This window comes from Ixodes scapularis, unplaced genomic scaffold (genome assembly GCF_016920785.2).
Source record: "Ixodes scapularis isolate PalLabHiFi unplaced genomic scaffold, ASM1692078v2 PGA_scaffold5__190_contigs__length_132052651, whole genome shotgun sequence".
NCBI lineage: Eukaryota > Metazoa > Arthropoda > Arachnida > Ixodida > Ixodidae > Ixodes > Ixodes scapularis.
In genome coordinates, this window is record NW_024609880.1 from 59,109,143 (window position 1) to 59,132,574 (window position 23,432).

At 42.9% G+C, this 23,432-nt stretch overlaps 1 protein-coding gene across 1 annotated transcript; it reads left to right on the forward strand.

Moving 5' to 3' along the window:
• Positions 1-17,477: 17,477 nt before the first annotated feature.
• LOC120840996 (cuticle protein 16.8-like) lies at positions 17,478-21,298 on the forward strand. Its single transcript, XM_042294220.1, has 3 exons — positions 17,478-17,532; positions 17,642-17,695; positions 20,750-21,298. Exons 1-3 carry the CDS (start codon positions 17,521-17,523, stop codon positions 21,296-21,298), a joined length of 615 nt encoding a protein of 204 aa, XP_042150154.1. The 5' UTR covers positions 17,478-17,520.
• The last annotated feature ends 2,134 nt before the right edge of the window (positions 21,299-23,432 follow it).

Sequence of the window (23,432 nt, forward strand, 5' to 3'; positions counted from 1 at the left end):
CAGCCTCCTTTAACAAAATTTCCTTTGTATAGCTTTTTATTGGTTCTTATTTAGCTCGCACGACAGATTCGGTACCTTGAATTCTCACTCGGCATCAATAGTTCTATATATTAATGTAAAAGCGAAAGACAAGATGTATGGACTTGAGTACGGTTCAACAAGCACAGATGTTGAGAAAAGTACTGAGGAAAACTCAAATGTCAAAATAAAAATAAGCTGGAATGTGGATACAATTATGGACATGGTCATGAATACAGTTAGCAGATTCAATATAAATAATATGTGTTAGACGCACGCTCAAAGAAACCTGTTGCATCATTATTCATTCAAATTACTTTGCAGAACCCAGCGCTGCAGTCTCAGGTGGGAGTTCGCTGGATGAGTCTACTGAAAATGAGTGTAGACGGAAAAAGCAGTTTGATCTGCGATAATGAGCATTACATAAGTGACATGTCATTATTACTGTTACAGTGCCGAATGTTCCAAACTGTCAGTCGCATCATTCTGTGAATTCCCTCCGTACATTACAGGGTTTGGCTCTTTCGAATGCTTTGCGAGAAAAATGATGAACTGGAAATATCTAGAGTAGTTCCAGAAAAACTATTTCCAGAATCTTATCTCAGATCGCAAAGAATATAAAAAGTTTCTAAAGACAAGGTTAGTGCAGGAGTTGAATAAACTAAATACTTTGTTTTTCGAAACCATCTTGCCGTACTAAACATATGAAGTTCCCCTAGGTAGAGCTAGTCATTACGGATGATTGTGCCCATTGCATACCATAAAAATTTAATTTGCGACCTACAATATTTACAAACTCAATTAACTCTGAATAAGTGGACCCCTTGGCATTAAAGATTGGCCTCACCATGACTGTCTGCCAACATTTACATAATAATTTTCATGAACCTATGTATTTCAAGAAAATATTTGGTGTGAGCTGCTTAAAACACAATAGCACTTTTTAACAAGTGCTGATTGTTGGGCAAGTTGGTACGGTACGTTAGAAAACATAATTGCGCTTTGAAGACGGGGACATAGGAAGGACAGACACCACCGAGTGCTAACTTTCAACTGATTTAATTCAAGAACCTCAGCGAAAAAACACACTGCGTCACCGCACCACATCTCAACCAATCCGTGGCCCTGCCACGGACCGCAAGTACGCCAACTCCTTATTCGCCAAGTCAATTGACGCCACACTGACACAACACGTGCCAGAACTATTTATAGCATCAGCCTCCATAATCTCTCTAACAGTCATATCTTTGTGCCTAGCAAGAACAGTAGACAAAGCAAATAATGGTTTGCACTCGCAGTGATGGTCTGTCGTGTCACTGTCATGACTGCGGGTGCAAACAATTATTTGCTTCGTCTACTGTTCTTGGGAGGCACAAAGATAGGACTGTTAGCGAGATTATAGAGTCTGACACTATAAATAGTTCCGGCACAAGTTGTGTCAGTATGGCGTCAATTGACTTGGCGGATAAGGAGTTGGCGTACTTGCGGTCCGTGGCAGAACGGATTGGTTGAGATGTGGTGCGGTGACAAAGTCCGTTTCTACGCTGAGGTTCTGGAATTAAATCAGTTGAATGTTAGCGCTCTGTTGTGTCTGTCCTTCCTATGTCCCCGTCTTCCAAGCGCAATCATGTTTTCTACCACACTTTTTAACACAAATAGAAAGCCTGTAGTGGGCCGCAACTTAAGCAGTTTTCACTTCATTATGAAGAGCAATTACACATATGTGAACCATGAATATAGGTCTGCACTGAATTTTTTTCTTAAGCTGAATGTGCTATGCTCTGTTAACTATATAAATCTTTGCAGAGCTGACAATGTGCAAGTTCCTGTTTTTTTATATTTCACATGTCCCGACTGCTGGGTGTGGTAGGGACATAAGATTGATGACACCAACGAAACACAATGATTATTTTAAGAATTTGTTTGGGTAAAGCACGAACAAGGCGATCTGCGGGAAGTTATTTCTGTGACACCGTCGAACCTACATCCGCGGGCTTTAAGTTCACATGTTAATCATGTCTGCAGACTCCTTTTTGTAATTGGAACTCCATCCAACCCAAGATTTGAATATGTTTTTTTTGCATTTTAGGCTTAGTAGTGCTTTTGCTGTTCTAGTAATAGGTAAGAAAAATGCCTATTTCAAGTGGCATACCTAACACCTGGTGGCACGAGGACTCCCGTCGTGACGCTGATCGAAAGTCATAGGCAGGGAGATACTGCGATGCTCTTGTTGCTGGAATTATCTCCCCCATGGTCCTGGCCAGACCACAGAAAAAGATTGAGTCCAAGCTTGTGGCCACTAGGATCTCCAGATCTTGAGGCATCCAAGTAGCTGAAAATAAAAACAAATCACAATCAAGTACTTGGCAGAGCTACATTAGAATGGCTAGCATATTCTTTCGTGATCAGCACATAGATCCTCTTATTTTAGTCATTGTCACCCCCCAGGACAAGGCCACGTAGGCGTTAAAATGATGGGTACCGAGTTAAGGCGAATGATCAAATGCATTCATTTAACCCTCTTTCGCACCAACCTGAGAGACTTCTGTCAAATATTCACATTCAACTGTAAAGACTACAAATAAAACTACTACCGCAATGCAGAGCCGTATAGTCTGTTCTCAAATGTTTTGATTTTAAGAAATGTTTATATCTTTATTCATACCCAGAGAACCCCTCCCAGTTTCAGCATGAATGCAATAAATCAATGCAGACTAGACCTTGTAAACTATAATGCAGATGAAAATGAATGTTCGCCACATAGTCATGTATGAGTCAGTGGCTCAGATCTCTAAATACATTTGTATTGAGGAACATTCTTGAATAAAACTTCTGGGCTTTGAAATCGACAGTTTGTACTTCCATAAGGAACACTGTATGGCACTAATTTTTTTTGTGACACATCAGAAACAGCACAGCAGTGTCATCCTTGCATACCTAACAAGAATTTGTATTTTTTTTAGCATGGCATGTGCTATTCTAATGCTTATACAGCCTCCTTTAACAAAATTTTCTTTGTAGAGCTTTTTATTGGTTCTTATTTAACTCGCACGACAGATTCGGAACCTTGAATTCTCACTCGGCATCAACAGTTTTATATATTGATGTAATAGTGAAAGACAACATGTATGGTCTTGAGTACGGCCCAACAAGCACAGATGTTGAGAAAAGTACTGAAGAAAACTCAAATGTCAAAATAAAAATAAGCTGGAATGTGGATACAATTAAGGACATGGTCATGAATACAGTAGCAGATTCAATATGAAGAATACGTGTTAGACGCACGCTCAAAGAAACCTGTTGCATCTATATTCATGCAAATTACTTCGCAGAACCCAGCGCTGCAGTCTCGGGTGCGAGTTCGCTGAATGAGTCCACTGAAAATGAGTGCAGACGGAAAAAGCAGTTTGATCTGCGACAATGAGCATTACATAGGCAAGTGACATGTCATTGTTACTGTTACAGTGCCGAATGTTTCAAATTGCCAGTCGCATCATTCTGGAATTCCATCCGTATATTACAGGGTTTGGCTCTCTCGAATGCTTTGCGAGAAAAATTATCAACTGGAAATGTCTAGCGTAGTTCTAGAAAAACTACTTCGAGAATCCTAACTCAGCATCGTAAAGAATATAAAAAGTTTCTAGATATAAGGTTAGTGCAGGAGTTGAATAAACTAAATACTTAGTTTTGCGAAACCATCTTGCCGTAGTAAACGTATAAAGTTCCCCTAGGTAGAGCTAGTCATTACGGATGATTGTGCCCATTGCATACTATAAAAATTTAATTTGCGACCTACTATATTTACAGACTCAACCAACTCTGAATAAGTGGAACACTTGGCACTAAAGATTGGTCTCACCATGACTGTCTGCAAACATCCACATAATAATTTCCATAAACCTATGCATTTCGAGAAAATATTTGGAGCGAGCTGTTTAAACTGCCTTAACACTTTTTAACACTAATAGAAAGCCTGTAGTGGGCCACAACTTAAGCAGTTTTTACTTCATTATGAAGGGCAATAACAAATATATGAAGCTTAAAACTAGGCCTGCACTGAATTGCTTTCTTAAGTTGAATGTGCTATGCTCGGTTCAATATATTATCTTTGCAGAGCTGACAATGTGCAAGTTCCCATTTTTTTATATTTCACATCTCCAGACTGCTGGGTGGGGTAGGTACATAAGATTGATGACACCAACGTAACACAATGATTATTTTAAGAATTTGTTTGTGTATAGCACTAGCGAAGCCATCTGCGGGAAGTTATTTCTGTGACTCTGTCGAACCTACATCCGTGGGCTTTAAGTTCACATGTGAATCATGTCTGCAGACGCCTTTTTGTAATTGGAACTCCATCCAACCCGAGATTTGAATGTTTTTTGCATTTTAGGCTTAGTAGTGCTTTTGCTGTTTCACTTCAAGAAGAGGTAAGAATGCTTATTTCGAGTAGCATACCTAACACTTGGTGGCATGAGGACTCCCTTGTCGTGATGCTAATCGAAAGTCACAGGCAGGGAGATACTGTGATGCTCTTGTTGCTGGGATTACCTCCCCCATGGTCCTGGCCGGACCACAGAAGAAGATTGAGTCCAAGCTTGTGGCCACTAGGATCTCCAGATCTTGAGGCAACCAAGTAGCTGGAAATAAAAACAAATCACAATCACGTACTTGGCAGAGCTACATTAGAATGGCTAGCATATTCTTTCGTGATCAGCACATAGATCCTTTTGTTTTTATACTTTGTATGTGCACCTATTAAAAAACTGCTCCTTCACAGCCACAGTCATAGACACACCCCAGGACAAGGCCACAGAGGCCTTGAAATGATGGGTACAGAATTAAGGCGAATGATCAAATGCATTCATTTAACCCCCTTTCACCCCAACCTGGGAGATTTCTGTCAAATATTCACATTTAACTCTAAAGACTATAAAAAAAAAACTACTACTGCAATGCAGAGCCGTATAGTGGGAGAGTTTAACCAGTGGGTGTGGTGACAAAGGTGCCGGAGAGGAGGAAAGGGAGGAGAGCGCCGAAGGAGGGAGAGAGAAGGCAGCAAAAAGGAGACGACCGCTATTTTGACGCAACGCTGTTGGCGCAGAGCAGTGTTGAGGCTATGTGTCGTCTGCTACTGGCTTAATTCATTTTTGCCTTTATAAAACTTTGCGTTTAAACATGAAGAAACTTCTTTCTTTAGGTTTTTAAGCCACCGAGGAATAACACTATTATTTTATTGCCAAAGCCTGCCAAATAAAAGCAAAGGGCAGGTGTCTGGATAGAAAGAGTTTAGTTGGCGCACCAAGAGGCTAACCAATAAAAATGGGTGCCACTCTGCGCAAAATGCCTAAAAAGCGTGCATCTCTACTTGACACTAACAGTGGCATACACTATCTATTTTACTGACTAAAGGGTACTAGATCATTATTTTCAGCTAACTAGTCAAACTAGATATTCTTGCCGACTTGCTTTTTAGGAAAATTTTTAAATTTACAACAACTATTAAGACAACGGCTAAAAAAAAGCAATGGCAAAACCAACAATCGAATTCGCCTGCTCTCCAGTAGCACGACATCTATAGAAGGCAGACCTGCAGAATGAGCAAGCAGTCTAAAAAAGAGTATGTCCCATGTATAATTTGTTTCCATGCTGCAAAGCAAGTGCTGGAAAGAGGTTTCACGACATTAACAAAATTTCTTGCAATCAGTTGAGAACAAGTTAGAGCAGTGAATTTGTCCTTGCCCTTGGCATAACGTCTTAGTGTTGCCCATGGAAACTCAAATAAATTTGTAAATAAAAACAAAAAAGACTAACCTTTATAAAAAAATCTAACTTTCGCAAAGAAAAGTTATCTTGAACAAAATATGCGGGATACAGTTGTACAGCATCCATTTTTGTGCTGAACCAATTTTGAGGCAAATCTGCGACAATGAAAAGAAAACGCCTGAGTACATTAGGGAAAGACAGAAAGGATGCATACCTACAACAAAAAAATTTAGAACGACCACGGGCAGGAACCTCTGGTGAGGCTCTCGGAGTGACTCCCTGCAATGGGCCTGCGCAGACCAGAGAACAAGATCGGTCAGAGCTTGCAGCCATAAGGTGCTTCATACCATGAAGTTCCAGAAGTAGCTGCAATTGGAAGCAAAGTGCATTTCATTTCTCTGCAGAATGGAGAGTTTAATAGCTAGTATGCATTCATAAGGTGATACAGTCACGAATGCAGATTTTTCAATGCAGCACTATATCACCAAATTGTTAACCGTGCCGGGCAACACTAAAAACCGAGAGCATTATTCCAAACTATCTCAGTTTAAAGTTAACCATGGCAGAAGCTGCAAGCCATGTGACCTTCAAGTTGGACGCCATGGTACGTCGAGCTTATAATCATGTGTCACACTGTTTTTGCTGCGATGGCTTGTAGTGTCAAAAGTGGTCCAGCTTAAAGAGATGCAAAGTATAGACGTTTGTGAGTGGGGCCCTGACCTAGTCTTGAGCTACATTGCAAGGAAGGACGTTTCAACCGGGATGTTTGCTGCCTGTACCCACACAACCAGCTTGTGGACAGCGATTGCTCGAGCCGAGTACATGTCCTCGACAGTGCCATTATTTGACAAGCAGTTTTATGAATGCTAAACATGACTGACTTACAGAGAGACTGCATCTCAACGACTAATGACTTGGGATACCTAACTGAATACTGATATATTAACTGAATGCAAAACAAATTACCTGGCAGGCATTAAATTTATCAACAAGGTGGGTCGACTCCGCATTAAGTTGGAGTCGATGCGTCAGGCACGTAGCCAGGATTTTGTTTCAGGGGGGGCCCACTCATAACAAAATGCTGTATGAGGGGGAGGGGGGAGAGGAGGACCCATGCAAAATGGAAGATATCGGGGGGGGGGGGGGGGGGGGGGCCGGGCCTCATAAGCCTCCCCCTGGCTACGTGCCTGTGATGCGTAAGAGGACAATACAAACAAAGATATGCCTACCAATTCCTTTTGCACCCCCAAAATGATGTGTTTTTGAAGGTAAGATACACAATGTTCTTGATTCAGAAAGTGCCTCAGCTGTACAAATGCATATGCAGTAAAGGCACTCGCCAAGCCTATTCTCCTCAGCTCTGTGCAGGTTAAGCTAAGTTAGAGTATAGAGGTACACGCTCACTGACAGCATGAGGAAGGCAGGGAGAAGTCTCCGTTGTTCCACCACCAGCCCGTCTGCTACCTTCGATGACGTTTCAGCGCCTCATGAGCCTGGAGCGAGCACATCTGTCCAAAGTGGGGTGAAGAGCACAAGCACGTGCTGGAGGACGCCCAGCCATTCTCTTTTTGTCATCGGCTATTCTACATAATTTAGTATGACATATTTTTAAGTGAGAAAAAGTATTGCAAATATGCAGTCCAACTTTGACCATAATACAGAAGTCTGATAAAGATAACAGTTGCCATTCACCATTTTCCAAATAAGTGGTCCCATGTATTGGAACATCTACACATGTGGTGCGTGAGTAGGTTCAGGACTGAGACGCTAGAAAACGAAGCGCTCACAAGGCTTGTCTGGCCCTTCCAACCATGCGGGTACATTCATCGCAAATCCCCGATTTTTAGACAAAATGATTTAGAATGAGCAAATCTTGTCTACGCCCGAGGTAGAACATTGAATTGTGATTCCCCCATATTGTGCCAACCATCCTTCAACCTGCGGTACCACCTGCAAATGAACTATGTTGCGCTGCGGCACGCATCCATGCTGCCTGCTTCAGGGAAAACCACTGCTCGTGTTGAAGACGACATCCCACAGTGTACAGGCAACAATGTTTAACGAACTAAAACAAAATTGATATCATTCAATAGACACAGATAGGCTCACAAGGTGTCGACACCATGATTGTTGTTGTTGGTTTTACTCTTGCATACAAACAAAAGTGACTTCCTCTTTCCTCCGATGTACATACAGTAAAACCCCCTTATCTTCGTGGCCCCTATTTCTTCTTGAATCGGTCACAGAGGACATAATCGCAGCCACTGAATACTGCAAAATTAAAGGCCGCGAAAATTAAAGGTTGGCCAACATTAAAGAGTTTACTGTTCTTCCGTGTGTCACATGATGTTAACATTTCCAGGAGGCTGAAGGTACTGGTTTAAGAAAAAATTGACCTATGAAAAGAAAATGCCCTTCTCCAGGTTAGGCACGCGAGGTTCTTTTGCACTACCTATAAGGCGGCAAGTTTGTTTCGGCAGAGCTTTTGGTTAAACGGAGTCACAAAAGTAGCTATACTTGGAGTCAACTATTTTGTGCTGCATTATAAAGCTAGAGTAAATTCCACTGTGCTTCTGCACAGCACTGTTTGTTGCGAGAGCATATGTGGTTTAGTGTTGCATCCCATCTGCATGATCTAGAGAAACTAGCGCTGACAGAGTTGGAGCACTCAAAAAAAAAAAAAAAAACAGCCGACTGTGGAAACATTGAGAGATGCACACATGCGAACTGTGCATTTCTTAAAAGTGGATTCGAGCAAAGGTAAAGACAATATGTATACTTACGGCGGCCATACTTGCCTTTCCCAAGCATGACCACTTTTCTCTCGGTAGCACCATCCAGTAAGCACCAGCAACACGCCCATGAGACGCCGCCGACTCTTGGATTGAATGACGACCCGCCTGAGGTCTTGGAAGGAGATCCGGAACACTGCTTTAGGCCAGATGTTGTATCTGGAGGGTGCAGGGACTAAAAGTAAAAATTAACAAATTTATCTGAAGCGCTACATTCCTATAGCATAAACTCTAGGATAGCAGTATTTTTTTTTTTTTGAGGTCAGTGATGCATTTTAGTTAAACACAAATGGTTGGTTTATATGATGAACCAACAGCCCCTATTTTCCTTAAGTGTAACGGAGTGTCTAACGTTACGTCCGACGTAACCCGAAATAAAAATTAAAGTTACCGTATTTACTCGAAAATAGGTCGAACCCTATTTATTAAATCCACCAAGAACAAAAAAAAAAAAGAAAAAAAATTCAAATATAGGTCGATCTTTTTTTTTATTTTTAAGAACAGGGGAAATGTTGGGCAAAAGAAAGAAAAAAACCTTTATTTACATCACTCTCAGCTAAATCACGGGGCGATGCCAAAATATTCATCACCGTCAGAACTTCTGGACATGTTATCATCGTCCGAAGCTTCGTCAGCTGGGTAGACATCCTCGCAAATTCGCAGCAATACTTCACTGACACCGTTGTAAAATGACGACAAGAAACGAAAAAAGGTGCGAAGCGACGGAAGACAAACTACAAAGACGCAAGCAAAGCCGCCGTGTCGCCATGAGCAACACGTGAGCCGAGCCGCCTCAAGCAAATAACAAAAATAACTTTTTTTTTTCTTTTTTTTTTGCGCGTTTGCGAGGATAGAGGGGTAAAGTGCATGGCGCATCGCGTTCCTCTCCTTCCCCGTTGCCCAGCAAGGGGAACGCTAGAGGCACGATGTCGAAATCCGACGCCCGAGCGGTGCGCGCGACAGCGGCACTGGCCACCGCGGGCGGCGAGCCATTTCGGCAACCAAAAGCTTTTCGAAACAAAAAGCGGCGCGGCCCTAAGGCAACGCCGGCTCGGTGACTCGATAGCTTCATGCCTCCGGTAGGGTCGCAAAATTCGGTCGCGAATGTAGGTGTCGAAATTCTTTAGTCACAATTTCCGAGAAGAAAAAAAAAAAAAAAAAAAGGTCGACTTATATTCGAATAAACACGGTGGTCAGCCGCGCGACGAGACACACATTATGAAAGCGATTAGTGCGAGCGACCAAGGCGATGAGCGACGTTTTCTAGAAGCCCAAGAACCGAGCGGCGCAAGCAGCGAGAGTGAGAAATCTTCGGCGCTCGGCGCCGGCTCTCGTAGCTTCTCGCCGTCGCTCGTCTCTTTGATCGCTATATTGCTAACATGCCGTTCAGAAAGGCGCTCTAAGTGCTTACCATTGCATTGGGACCAGCCTCGCATCCAACCGTAACCAGTATTGACTTTCTTTAAAGCCGCACAGGTAGAAGTTCACATCGTACATACACCGTTTTCAAGCATGGCTCCTCGTTCATTGCTCGATTTACATTTTCGGCAAATGACCGCAATGAAGCACAATTATTCTAGTTCAAAATTGTCACGAACACTTGGCACGCATGCTTATACTATAGCGCACCTAACGTAATTTAAAAGTAGAACGAAAACCGAACGAGATTCGCTTACCGCTTCACGGATCCTAGGCCTTCGGATCCTAGGCCTAACGGCCGTACTTGGAAGTCGCCTGCGGTCCGGCGATCGGACGAGTCGAGCCGGCGTGACGCAGGCTGACCACGCCTGGTTGAACTATGAGAGGCGCCGTCCAGTTGAGAGCCAGAGACGCAGTAGAAACGGACCGCAAAACATCTGTCCCGTAACCGTAAACCTCTGCCGTAAACGAGCCAACGACCCCCCACACCGCTCTATCTTCGCCATCTCCGCGACGACCGGAAGTGGAAGCCGCGAGGTTAGAAAAGCCGCGGCAGCGAAAGCCACTGGGCGGAAGCTTTAAGTTTCGGTTTCGCTTTTCTCCAACGCAGGCTACGGTCGCTACGGTTTCGGGCTGGTGGGTTTGTCGGGTTTGTGGCTGGTTGCGACGACGCGAGGGGCCACGAAAAGACGCCAAGTTGGCCGAGTACGAGTCACGGCCCACGATACGAGCAACGGGCCGTTTGCCGCTGTCGACCGGCGATGCGGTATCCGCGGCTTGGTGTCACGATCGGTTTGTTGCCGTGCACGTTGACTCAAAGCTCGAAGTTATGCAGTTCCGTTCCGGCACCAGCCGCACCACGTTTTCCGGTGCATCGCACGTGGAGGCCTTTCGACGCATTCAGTGAACGTAAAGATCGTGCCCGCTGTCTTCGGTGCTGTGGAAGAAGTTGGGAGACGGAAGGCGTTTAGGACTCCAGGCCGGGCCGCCGGTTCACTCTGAACGAGAGGCGACTTGTGTGTGCACGCTTTGAGGAAGGCTCCGCGTTTCGCCGCTCTAGACCTCGCCGATCGCGACCGGACCAACCGGACCCCGAGTCCGAGAGGCTCTTGCGGAGCCAGGAACTGCACCGAGGTAGGAGCTGCTCGTTCTGCGCTACCATGCAGTGCTCTACAGTGCTCGGAGCTCTCGGTGTCATTCGTGCTTGCACCGAAGCCTTTGTGACCCCTTCGGACGCGCAAGTCGTACTTCGCAAAGGTTTGGACGGGGCCGCCCTCACCGAGCAGCTCCGCTATATTCCGCTTACTTATGATCGCAATAAAAGCTTGCGTTCTCGGGAAAAAAATTGCGGGACCGCTCTCCGCGCCGCCGACGAGGTTGGCCGCCGCCATGTTCTCAGCTGTTCACTCGCTCCCGCAGCGAGCGCCTTCCGATAATCCTCCCCGTTCCAAAATGCGATGCGCTTTGCGCATTATGCTGTTTACATGACCGCATATTGAATCCGGCAACTGGATTCAATGCGACTAAGTCGCATTCGTGTAAACGTGGCTTATGTTCTTTTTCGACATGTATGGTGTATGTAACGATAGCGGTGGTGAACGATGGACGTTTTTTGTTGGAAGATGGCGGTCGTCTTTCTGCATGTATGATTTGGTTATACCGGTGGTCCTGCGGTATAAGCATTTTGTTGGAAAGACGGCAGTCGCCTACGTCATCGGACGCAAAATCCTACCAGCCACACCGAATCATATCGGCAAGCAAAGTGGCTGCCAGTATAGACAGACCCGGAGCCATAGCGGTGCCGGTATCTCCAGTTATGCAGAACGCCAAACCAAACTAGCTGCATGCATAATACAAAGGAATTATGGTGGTGTCATACCAGAACTGTACAAGCAGCAGGTTTGTTTCTTGCACGTTTTTCCAATAGGGTATGGAGAGCCTATTTTACTCAAAATTGCGTTGTTAAATATTTGTATGTTAATATACTATTCGACATATTATTAAGTATACAGGGGGCCCATCTAAATTTGCGCGATAAACAACAGTTATTACACAGTGTTTTTATTTTAACTACGAAGATTTTATGCAAATTCTAAAATTTTATAGCATATCAGAAAAAAAATATTTATTCGCAAAAAACAAATTTCGTTTTTGAAGTTTCCATGTATACTTATTTAATATATTTTTTTTAGTAATAACCCATACATTAAGAAAATACCGCGTCTACTTGCCTGAAAATAGCCAGAAACCTTAAACCAAAACTTGAATTTACAAGTGATTTAACGGTCAGCAATCCTAGCTGATATCTTTATATATGGTATTTGCTCTTGCTGAATGAGAGTTCGTTCAGCAGAGATGCGTCTTCAAGGCCGATGAAAAGCCAGAGGGGGGATCTCTCTCTCTCTCTCTCTTTCTTCCTTTCTCTCGCAGTTCCTCCCTTCCATTTGAAAAAATTGTAGACCCTACTCCTCCTCTCTGTGAATAGTAGCTTAGAGATCCGCCCCTGTGGAGAGAGGAGTGCGAGAGGAAGTTGAGAGAAGGAAATTGAAAACAGGTTATTCAGCCCAGCAGGAGACGATTCTGTAGGTCGGTTTTTAAGAAAAAAAATCTCACGCCCCTAGATATAGTAGGATTGTCGTACAGCAGACTGACACAAAAAACAAACAAAAAAACTGACAAGTAACATTTCCACGCAACAATATTTAGTCCAAAAGAAAACAAATTAGAGCGAAAAATGCGAACAGCGCTATGTCTGGAGCAAAATTGAATTGTCAACATAATGTCATAATTTAGAAAGCATGTAGCTTGATGCGTGAGAATGGGGCTCGCAGCCTAGGGATGCTTGCTGTCCGCGTGTTTGAGACATTTGATATAAACTATTCTCTCGAAACACCGACGGGAACGCTAATAATCACTCGAAATATTGGAAGCGGGGCTGAGACATATAACCCCCAAGTTTATGCAAAAAGTTAAAAGTATATTAAAAAAAAAAAAACTCTGTGTCGCAGGGAAGGAAAAAAAACCTCCCTAATATATGGGATATGGAATAAAGCTGTCTTTCTGGCACAGTTTGTGTAGCACCCCCGTATAGGGAGTATTCATTGCCGGCCATATCTGTTTGCGCGAATGCTGAGCGCGTGCTGACGGTAAGCTTCCTCAGTTCTTTTGCAACGTGCATTCCGCACCATCGAGAGTACCGGTCTTAGCAGCCTATTGATGTGAGCTCGTTTGGAGCATGCGCTCTAAACAGCACCCACAAATATGGCGTTCAGTGAATACTCCCTATATCATATAATGGCCTTTTTTAGGGGCGAAGCTCCTTAGGGGCTAGCCATGCTTGTATGTCAGTCCGCCGTCCGGCGTGCCCCTGCTCGTGAGTTCAGCAGCGAGAGCAAGAAAGCAAAAATGAAAAAAAAATACGTCCGGCGTGCCCCTGCTCGTGAGCTCACGAGCAGGAGCTCACGAGCTCCTGCTCGTGAGTTCAGCAGCGAGAGCAAGAAAGCAAAAATGAAAAAAAAAAGTCCGGCGTGCCCCTGCTCGTGAGCTCACGAGCAGGAGCTTACGAGCTCCTGCTCGCGAGTTCAGCAGCGAGAGCAAAAAAAAAAAAGAGAAAAAAAAGACGAAAAAAAAATAAAAGAAAAGAAAAAGAAGAAAAAAATAGGGGGGATCCGAGATTCCACCCCATCTGTCTTCTTAGAAATATTAAAAGAAGAAAACCACAGATTCCTGTATTGACATGGATGAAAACGGCACCATCAGCACTACGTATGACCAAAATCAGTACCAAGGAAAAGAAGAAAAAAAAAAGAGTAGGGGATTCTGAGTTGCCATCCCATCTGTCTTCTTAAAAAAAGAAAAAGAAGAAAACCACTCATTCTCCTACTGACATGAATGAAAACGGCACCATCAGGACTACCTATGACCAAACTCAGTACCATCAGCACCACCCGAGCTTCGCCCCAATCAACATCATTCACCACGTGGAGATGCGGTAATTTTGTGTACCGCGATTAGTATTATAAATACCTCAGCCAAAATGTTTATTTTTTATTTTAATTGAAGCTGAAACTGTAGTATCGGAGGCCTTGTTAACACTGGTAATCAGCAGCGGCAGTATACGTTTGATGCCACTAAATGTACCACTGCAAAAGTAAAAAAAAAACAAAAAAAAACGAGGTTGTTTGACTTTTGTTGATGATTACAGCTAAAAATCTGCTCCAGCCTTCAACAGAGATGCCATCAAACGAGCTGCGCAAAAGGACCTATATATGCCCAGTAGGGTTAAAGTAGCTTTTGGGCTGACGGTATATGTTCAGCAGTTTATCTTGGGATTCGTGATCCGGGAAAATTTTAATAACGGAAAGTCTAAACGCTATAGTCTGGCTTAGCGCTGAGTGCGTTGTCTCGCCCATTATGTATTTGTGATTTGCACTCTGAAACATTCGAGCGTGTACACTTTGAGCGGCACGTTGATCGTGTATCCTTCTGAGCGAGCATTTTTCTTTTGTTATGCATCATTCGTTTTTTTACATAAAAACTTTCATAAACACTATTATACTCAATAAACGAACAAATGAAGGAGGAAAATAACAAAGAAAGCATGAGGGACATCCTCTATAGGTATCAGTCAGTATCTCTAAAGATGACCTTGGCCGTGTCTTTGTGGTTCTGTAATTCGTTTCAAGTTTCCAAGACAATAATTATTAGCAGCTCAGATACACTTTTATCATTCGTCTGGTGTTTGTATTTTCTAGGTCTTTGACGTCATCATTGCGCATCACCATTGTTATCTTCGACGGCTTATGTTTCCCGACCGGGCAGCGCGGGCATATTTTAAAATGAACATAGTTTAACATTGTCGTCGAATTCCTGTCTTCCTCACATTATTCCGTAAAGGTCTCGTTTAGTTTCTACGTTCTCCAAGAGAAGTGTATTGCACTCTGGAGCATCGCACCGACGACTACGACATACGGTATATTCCAATGGCCGATCCTCTAACGGGCGCCCCTGCCGCTGCATTCAGCCAAGGTCTCAGTCATATTCGACATCCCAAGACAACATATCTGGATTCAGCGAAGACGATGTGGAATATTGACTGGACGTTTAGGACCGGGTAAGCCTATATAACAAGTGTGATGAACGAGCTAATCACCAGAATGCAATATTTTATCTTTCCCGTGAGGCTAAGATGTGTTCCAGCAGCGAACATGAGATCGCTACATGGAGACTGCTGTATGCATCAAGAGGTTGCTAAAAGAACGCTCGGCAAGTACTACACCCATATCAGATATGCTCGTTGCCGATTAAGTGTGGGTTTTAACTCCCCCTCACGATAAACTGCCCGAGCTGAAGGGCTTGTCTACAAATATATTGGGGCTTACCACATCATCGAACTAGCGTCCGTCGTTTCCCACCTCGCAGCACCCGAGTCTTCATCCAATGATGGCTACCGCCGCACTACAGAGGCATTGTTAACCGCTTAAACATTTAACTATCGGTCGCTGCCTCGATAAATTACTTTCGCTAAATTACTAACAATACAACTGCAAATCCCCTTTTCCCCCGGCGGGGAAGAGGGAGGATTGAATTGTGATGAAGTCCTTAAATACACTATTAGAATAATGCAATCTAAATTCCTGATTTGTATTATATAGGTAGCGTACAGCACCAAATCCTCCACCCAGCGGTGTTGACAGCCCACGTCCGAGGGAACGCATGAGCATCGCGCTGTCCGCGGTTTTGTGCTTTCGTGCTGCGCCGAAAGAGTGGTCAGCCCCGACGCGACGAGACACCGTATTCACCAAGACAGCAGAGACGGCTGACTCCGCTACCTCGAAGGCTGTTCAGGAGAGTAGATATATCTGCAGCTATCATTCTCAACGGAAAATACGCAGTTACTCTATACTTAATTGTTTCTGCTAAAGTTCAGACGCACGCCGACATAAGGAGCTAATGGGGCTAAGCAAGAAGCGTCAAAAGCGCAAGTCACTGGACTTTTTTTGTTTATAACTGGCTTAACAATGATATAACGCGTACACAATTTTTACAAAACACCATGATGGTTCGCTCTTGACGATCTTTGATTAGTCCTATCAGCTCGTAGCGTCGTCTGCGTCTGAACTAAAAGTAAAAAGAAGTTAAACATTTTCAGCGCATATCACCTAGGCGGAAATGATGGGTCATTGGGCTGTGGGCGCATGCGCGGTGTCAAACATTTTGTAGGCGAGAGCTACTGCACATGCTCAAAACGCCTTCCACAACCCAGTAGACAAATATGGCAGCGTCCAGAGGGCGATTATGGAAAAGGTCTGTACTCGAAATTGGAAGAGCGAAACCTCACGGCATGTGCGTTCAGTGGTTCCAACTACGCTAAAGCTGTCTACCCCCAGGCCATTGAATTTTCGAGGGGTAAGATGTATTTTCTAATAAATTAATGGAGGTCTTCATTGACATAAGCCGCATTACCATCATTGTATCCGATGGCTCACCTAGACGTAAGGGGCAGCGCGGGTCAGTTCGCACTTAAACAACGTTGAGAATCGCCGAATCTCTCTCTTCCTCGCTATATATTAATTATAGGGCTAAGCTGTCTTAACAAGATATACTTTTCAAAGAGTAAGAATATAAATATTTGAGACGATACACTTCGGAAAAATGAATATTACAATAAAAGTAGGCTACATGCAAAGAGCATTTTTACTGCCAGCAACATTTTATTAAAAACGCTCTCTGGGAAGCAGCGAAAGACTTCCAAGAGGACTAGGAGAACTTCTTAGAGGGGATTACGAAGCACCTTTCATACTTTTTCTACGCGAACGAAATTGTAAAATATAGTACCTAATTTACGCACATCTTAGGTTATAGTCGCACATTCCATGTTTCTTCAAGTTAAGAAAAAAGTCAAAAACTGCTCCTTCGACCAAAGTCTCATACGAGGTCATTAAATACATAAGACTGAGGAACTTCCATGATTGTGTTCGGATGTATTTATAGATCGCCCCAGGTGATGCAGTTTTATAAAATACCCAGGTTAGGCACACAAAAAAGCAGAAAAAGCAGAATGTTGAAAACCGCATGTATTTTCCGCGTAAGATATACCTGTGTGAAAGAATTAAAACAAAAAAAGACACGTCAAAATGCAGGTAGGGTACTGGCGAACCTACACTACAAGTTCCCGATGATACCCGTGATTTCAAAACATGCTGTGAGTAAAGATTCAATACAAGTTAGTAGTTAGGTAACGGTTAACACATATGCATACCGTATGCGGCGGCCTTATCGTCTTAATGCAATAGTAGTTCGCAATTAATTATTTTGTATACAAAGGCATCTGGATTTTGAAATGGCACTGCACTCGGTAAACGCAAAATTCCTTAACCGCTTATTTTTACTGATTAAATAATAAAATTGGTAGGTTTAAACTCGTTTGAACAGCACAGCGGAGAGTATAAAAGCCTTCTGGTTGGATACCGCTCCGCTAAATTCGCTTGACTATTCCAGCAAGAGGACCTTGCAAGCTAGTGCTATGTTCTCAAAGGTGAATCGAACTAAGCATTACCTGTCGTCTCACGCAAAGTTGGATAATCAACATGATTCGTAATGCTCCTCGGGGAAACGCAATCTGACATATCTATTTCTAATTTCAGGTGATTTTGTTCTGCTTTTGCGCCTACGTGGTTTCTCAAGATGCCGCGGAATATGTGAGTATGACAAATTCAGAGGCAAATCTGTCAGATAATATTGTATACCGAAACCTTTCTCATTGGCTCGCTTTCTTTCTGGTATTCTATAGCATTCTATAATATTTAAGCAGCGATAGCACCTATAAAAACGTTTTGAATTATAATAGTGTGAATCATGATAGTTAATAATATCAATCATTATGTTATTAACAAGGTCTTAATAATAATCATAACACGTAAGAGAGAGTGGTCATTGTCTAATTACTGTTATTAATGCGTTTTTATTCGGCTCATTAAATAAGATTTGGACTTGATATAATGCAAAAACCGTTGCAATAATAAAACAATAGTTAAAATCTGAACTAAAGTTTCTTTATTTTAGTAATACGAGCAAGGGAGACATAAACACGGTTTTGGAATTGGTAGACTAGCCATAAAGAATTTATTACTATATCACCCGCTTGGAAAAGACTCGTGAGCAGAGGCCGTTCATGGCTAGGTATATATCGCACCAATAACGCCGAGCAAAACGATTCTGAATGACGCGAGCCGGCAGAAATATAGCGAGTTGTCGCTCTGGTTGTTTAGGAGGACCTGAGAATCGATGATAAGAACTGCTATAAACAATTTCTTCAATGTGACGACTGGAAACTTTCTTCAAAGCAATCAGCAGAACTATATCATGTTGCTGTTGTACTTAGTGACTGTCTTTCTTTAGATTGCATTTAGTGTTTTATTTCACTAAGATGTAACTGTAAAGCCTATTAAAGTAGTGTAGACCTGAAAGTCTTGACCTGCAAATAACTATAACGGAGGAGAAAAATCCTTTGCCTTCATGTTACTTAGAAAACAATGTTCCTTTGCAAAATGAAAGCGAACAGCAATATCCTCGCATTTTCATTACATAAAGTTCCACATGGATCGAACATAGTAACCACGTTGTTACTAAGTTGTTAGAAATTGTCTGTTTGTTATAAAAATATCTATTCAACTACATGCCAAGTTTGGCCTATAGTTGGGCCAATATTTAAATATCTAGACGTGGTATTGAATAAAAAATTAAAACAACCTTCCTAAAAAAACTTTCCAGAACCAGAGTCCAGCGATAGGAATCAGGCGGTGTAACAGGCTGACCGCTAGTACTTATCTGGACAATAATTCGAATGTCTATAGCTGGAGAGAAAAATATCAAGAAAAGTCGGCCATCTTTAAATTTTGTTTGACATTGTCCATGATAACATCCAACTTGAATGAATAAATTACGTGCTATGTAGTACAACCAGGAATACGCGATACAAAGAGGCCCCAACATAAGAGTACACAGACTAAAGGTGGTTTTTTATTTTCCTTTCTTTGTCGCATAATTCGTAAAAGACATTGAAAACGGAGAAACATCATCCCAGGTTATTAACTTCTGCTTTTGTCACATCAGTCAGAAAACATATTGTACACTAGAGTAGCGTGCTACAATTGTGTATTGTTTACTATTTGTTGCATTGATTTCGTAGCAAACCATTTCTTATACCTTACAATTTGTGTTATCTTTCTTTAGTCGGTTTTTGTAGTTGTGAAAATTTGCTTGCTACTTGTTTGCAAGCATAAGCTATATTCGCTGAAGCGGCCGGCATTGACCTTTGTCTCGGCCGCCGTACATGCCGCTGTAAAATTTTACATAAAAAAAATCAACAAAAATATTGTTTCTCTCGTTCATGCGCTTAAACAGTTTAAATTATGTTTTGTTAGTGGTAAAACCAATTTATGCCATCTGTGCCAACGTTCTCAAAAAATTATCTTTACCTCCTGCGTGTGTGTCGTTTGTGTACTGAACCTCTACACAGAAAAAGTGGCGTATGCCGAGAACGCAGTTCTGCTTAGAAAAGTGAAATACCGATGGGGAGCCCTTTTCATCTCCGCAGCGTATCCGCTGACAGCGTATGAAACACGGCGTTGGGCGACTCCCGAGCATCCTATTATCAGTCCAAGAACTGTGAACATAATAGGCCCCACCCTGTGCTTCTTATGTTATCATTGACTATAGCCGGTAGAAGCGTGTCCCGCACAAGGTTTTTGTCACTTCTATTCGCATCATTGTAGGTAAGGGCGCTCCGTCTGCACCCGGTTTGGGAACCGGGCGACTAAACTAATTAAACATATCTCATGGGTTGTGATAACCGTTTTGCGAGTTTTGATTATTGGTTTAATTTAAAATATTGATTGACTTTAAAGCTTTCATTGCAACGTGATCCATAAAGCATTAACAAAGGAGTGAGTGGTGTTTCCCCAAATAACATCAGTCGAAAACAATACCTATGCATTGAAAAAGCTAGCCATTTAAGATTCCCTTGAGAAAAAGATGAAAGATATCTGCTGGAGTTAAAAGTGAGCAACATTCATATTCCAATATATGACATACGTAATATTCGCTTATGGAAATCACCGTGCTTAATTTTAATGCATAACCCTAATAAGCTGCTCATCACAAATTTTTGGGTATCTGACCTCTAATGTTCCACGCTAAATTTAGCGAAACATTTACGTCATGGGACCTATGCGAAAATTCAGTTTCCCCACTAAATTTGGCTGAAGATTGATATCACGTGACCTGACGCTACGTGACCTATGCACCAATTCAGGGTTCCGAGCAAAAATTTATTAAAAAAAATGACGTCACCTCACGACCTATGCTCTTATTCAGTTTCTCCGCTAAATTTGGCGGAACAATTAATGTGAGGTGACCTGCGTCACGGGGCCTAAAGAGAAATTCAGGTTCCCATCTGAATTTAGCGGGGAAGTTTAATTTAGCCGGCCTCGTAACGAAAGGAGGCAAAAATGGCGAATGCTATCGGGATTCATAGACAACCAACAATAGTGGTTTCTGCGGTTTGCTATACTTATTAATATAGACAATATTCAAGTCTCACAAATAACACGGAATCAATGTTCTTAACCTGCGGCTATGCCAGTCTAAACCTACCAGTCTCACTCGTAATGCACTACCAGTCTCACTCATAATGTTTTCCCTCTGCCTTTTATGCAATTTCAACAACTTTTGTGTCAACACCATCAATGCAGCCCCCGCAGCCATACAGCTTCGCCTACGACAGCACCGACGAATTTGGCACCCGACTGGCCCAAGAAGAGACCGGCGACGTGAACAACAAGGTTGGTTCATACAGCTACACCGACGCCGCCGGCGTCTTCCGAACCGTGAAGTACGTCGCCGACGGCGAAGGCTTCCGCGCCACCATCGAGACCAACGAGCCAGGCACCAAGAGCTCCAATCCCGCTGACGCACCCGTTGTGTCATCCGCTGTTGAGGGTCCGCATCCTGTTGCCGTCAAGACCGCCCCAGCAGTCGTGAAGGCCGTTCGCCCAGCTGCTGCCGTTGTAGGTGTCCTCCGTCCTGCCTCAGTGGCGGTTCAAGCAGTACAAGCTGCGCCTCTGGTTGTCAAGGCCTTCCAGCCTTCCCCACTCACCGTGCAGGCGGTTCACGCTGCGCCCGTGGCTGTGCACGCTGTACCCTCCAGCCCCGTTGTTCAGGCCTTCCAGGCTGCTCCTGTTGCGTATGCCGTGGGCCATGCTCCAATCGCCTATACTCTTGGTCAGGCCAAAAAGGCATGACGAGGTGACACTTACAAATAAATAGTGACCATAAATCTTGTATTTGTTCTGATTTTTTTTTTTTAATTGCTTGCCTTTGTTTTCGGACATCCATGGGCATGCAATTCCTCACTTGAGTGAGAGATGCCGCCATTCTGAAATATGTAATTCGTCTCTCAGATAACTTGTGGATCACAGAAAATGTCAACCCTTTTTACCAGGAACCTGCGCCTTGCTCTAATGCTCTCCTTGAGAAGCACAAAATATTTCAGTATTGCATTTTCCTCGTTTTTCCGTTCACCTATGAAAAGGAGCACGTCGCGCCAGGTCCACTTAAAATAGCACCTGGTGATAGAAGAAGTACATCGATTGCAACTTTGTCTCTTCAGAAGTCACTTTTTGTTTTGTTTTATAATCTACCATAATAAATATATATTTCTAGAAAATCCCACAATGCCTTTCGTCGATCACATATTGTGCTGTGTCGCACTGGTAAGTGTGGGGCCGTTGCAGTGTAAGCTCGGGCCGGCTCATGCGCTCCATTCATCCTTGACGGAGCGCAGTTCCTTAATCTCTTTTACCAGTCCAAGTTCAGAACAGAAAATAAGAACAAATCGAATACATCACAATGCCGATATGTGCCCTGTGTTCCCATCATCCTGCGTATCTGCCAGGTAACGTGCAAGGTGCAATGCGAGGTAACCATAAAAGAGTTGATTAACTCCAAAGCGGCGTGTTTTTCTTTACGTGCTCAAAACAATATATGCACCAGTACACCTCCTAAACAAGACACACGATTACTTTTCGCCCTTACGATTCTACCGTTGGGTGCGTCTTGTGGAGTCAGATCAAAATAGCTTTAGTTTTATGTGTAAAGACACAACGGAATGCCAAGCTTTCTAGTTTTTATATTTTGTTTTTCTAACGGCGTTCTACCATGCCACAATTGTCGCATCTACCGTAAAAAAAGCAAAATGTACTTATAGCGGTGTTACTTCAAACTGGTCTTAAAATATTATTGACATCATTATTTGTGACGGTCTACATTGGGAAGTGAGTAAAATGAGCTTTAAAATGTTTATTTTTCTATTTCTAAAGAGACGAGAACGGCGGCTCGTATTCACAATATTTGAGATTGAAATTTCCCTCCGAAAGCAATTGACAAAAAGACGGCGGCAACATCCGAGAAGGGATAAAAACAGAGGCGAGCTGGTCAAGAACTTCCATAGTAACCGGAGACACGGCACAATAAATGAAGGGAATAAAAAACTAGTCTCAACCACAGCTTCTATAATTCGTTGCAACGCATCGAGGTAGGGCGAGGGAAAGGAAGGCCGGGGGATAAGGAAGCTGCTGAGACGCTGGAAAGAGGAAAAGGTTTCCCCTCCTCCTCCTCTCCAGCGTTCCATCCGGTCTCCTGCTCCACTGCCTTCCTTTCCCTCGCCCGACTTTCTTGAGTTGCAACAGACTATAGTATATTTAAACAGCGAATACTCTTATATATACGTAAAAACACACACAAAAAAACTAATTTCCGTTAGATCACTGAAAGCCGGACACTCACACAGGTTCGAATTATTCATCCTTTCACACCGACCAACCACCCTAATGACATCGGTTGGAGGCTGACCACCCTTAGCGAAAAACCGGGGCTCTTAGAGTATACTTTATTTGCACTTCCAGAAGTATGCTTGATGCTCTAAATTGGCCGGTTTTTAGTATACTTCTGACGCACTTCAAAGTAGCATTTCGCCATACTTTTAGTATACTTCTAAGCATACCTGTAAGAGGCATTTTAGTATACTTCTTACGCACTTCAAAAGTAACATTTCGCTATACTTTTAGGATACTTCTAAGCATGCCTGTAAGAGGCATTTTAGTACACTTCTTACGCACTTCAGAAGTAACATTTCGCCATCCTTTTAGGATACTTCTAGTACACTTCTGAGGAGAATTTTAGTATGCTTTTATGCAGGCCTTTAGTACTATAAATTGTACCCCGGATTAAACTTGGAAGCAGGCTTTCAAATATAATCGGGGGTACACTTAATAGAACTTTTAAAGCATTTCACCAATTTATTCCTGACCAATTCCAGATAAGAAAAGTAGAAAATTATATTGATTTAGCAATTGCAGTGGTTTGCACTTATCGAAA

Coding starts and splice junctions, on each gene's coding strand:
- LOC120840996 (XM_042294220.1), top strand. Junction 17,696..20,749: donor CTCAAGATGCCGCGGAATAT/GTGAGTATGACA, acceptor CCATCAATGCAG/CCCCCGCAGCCATACAGCTT.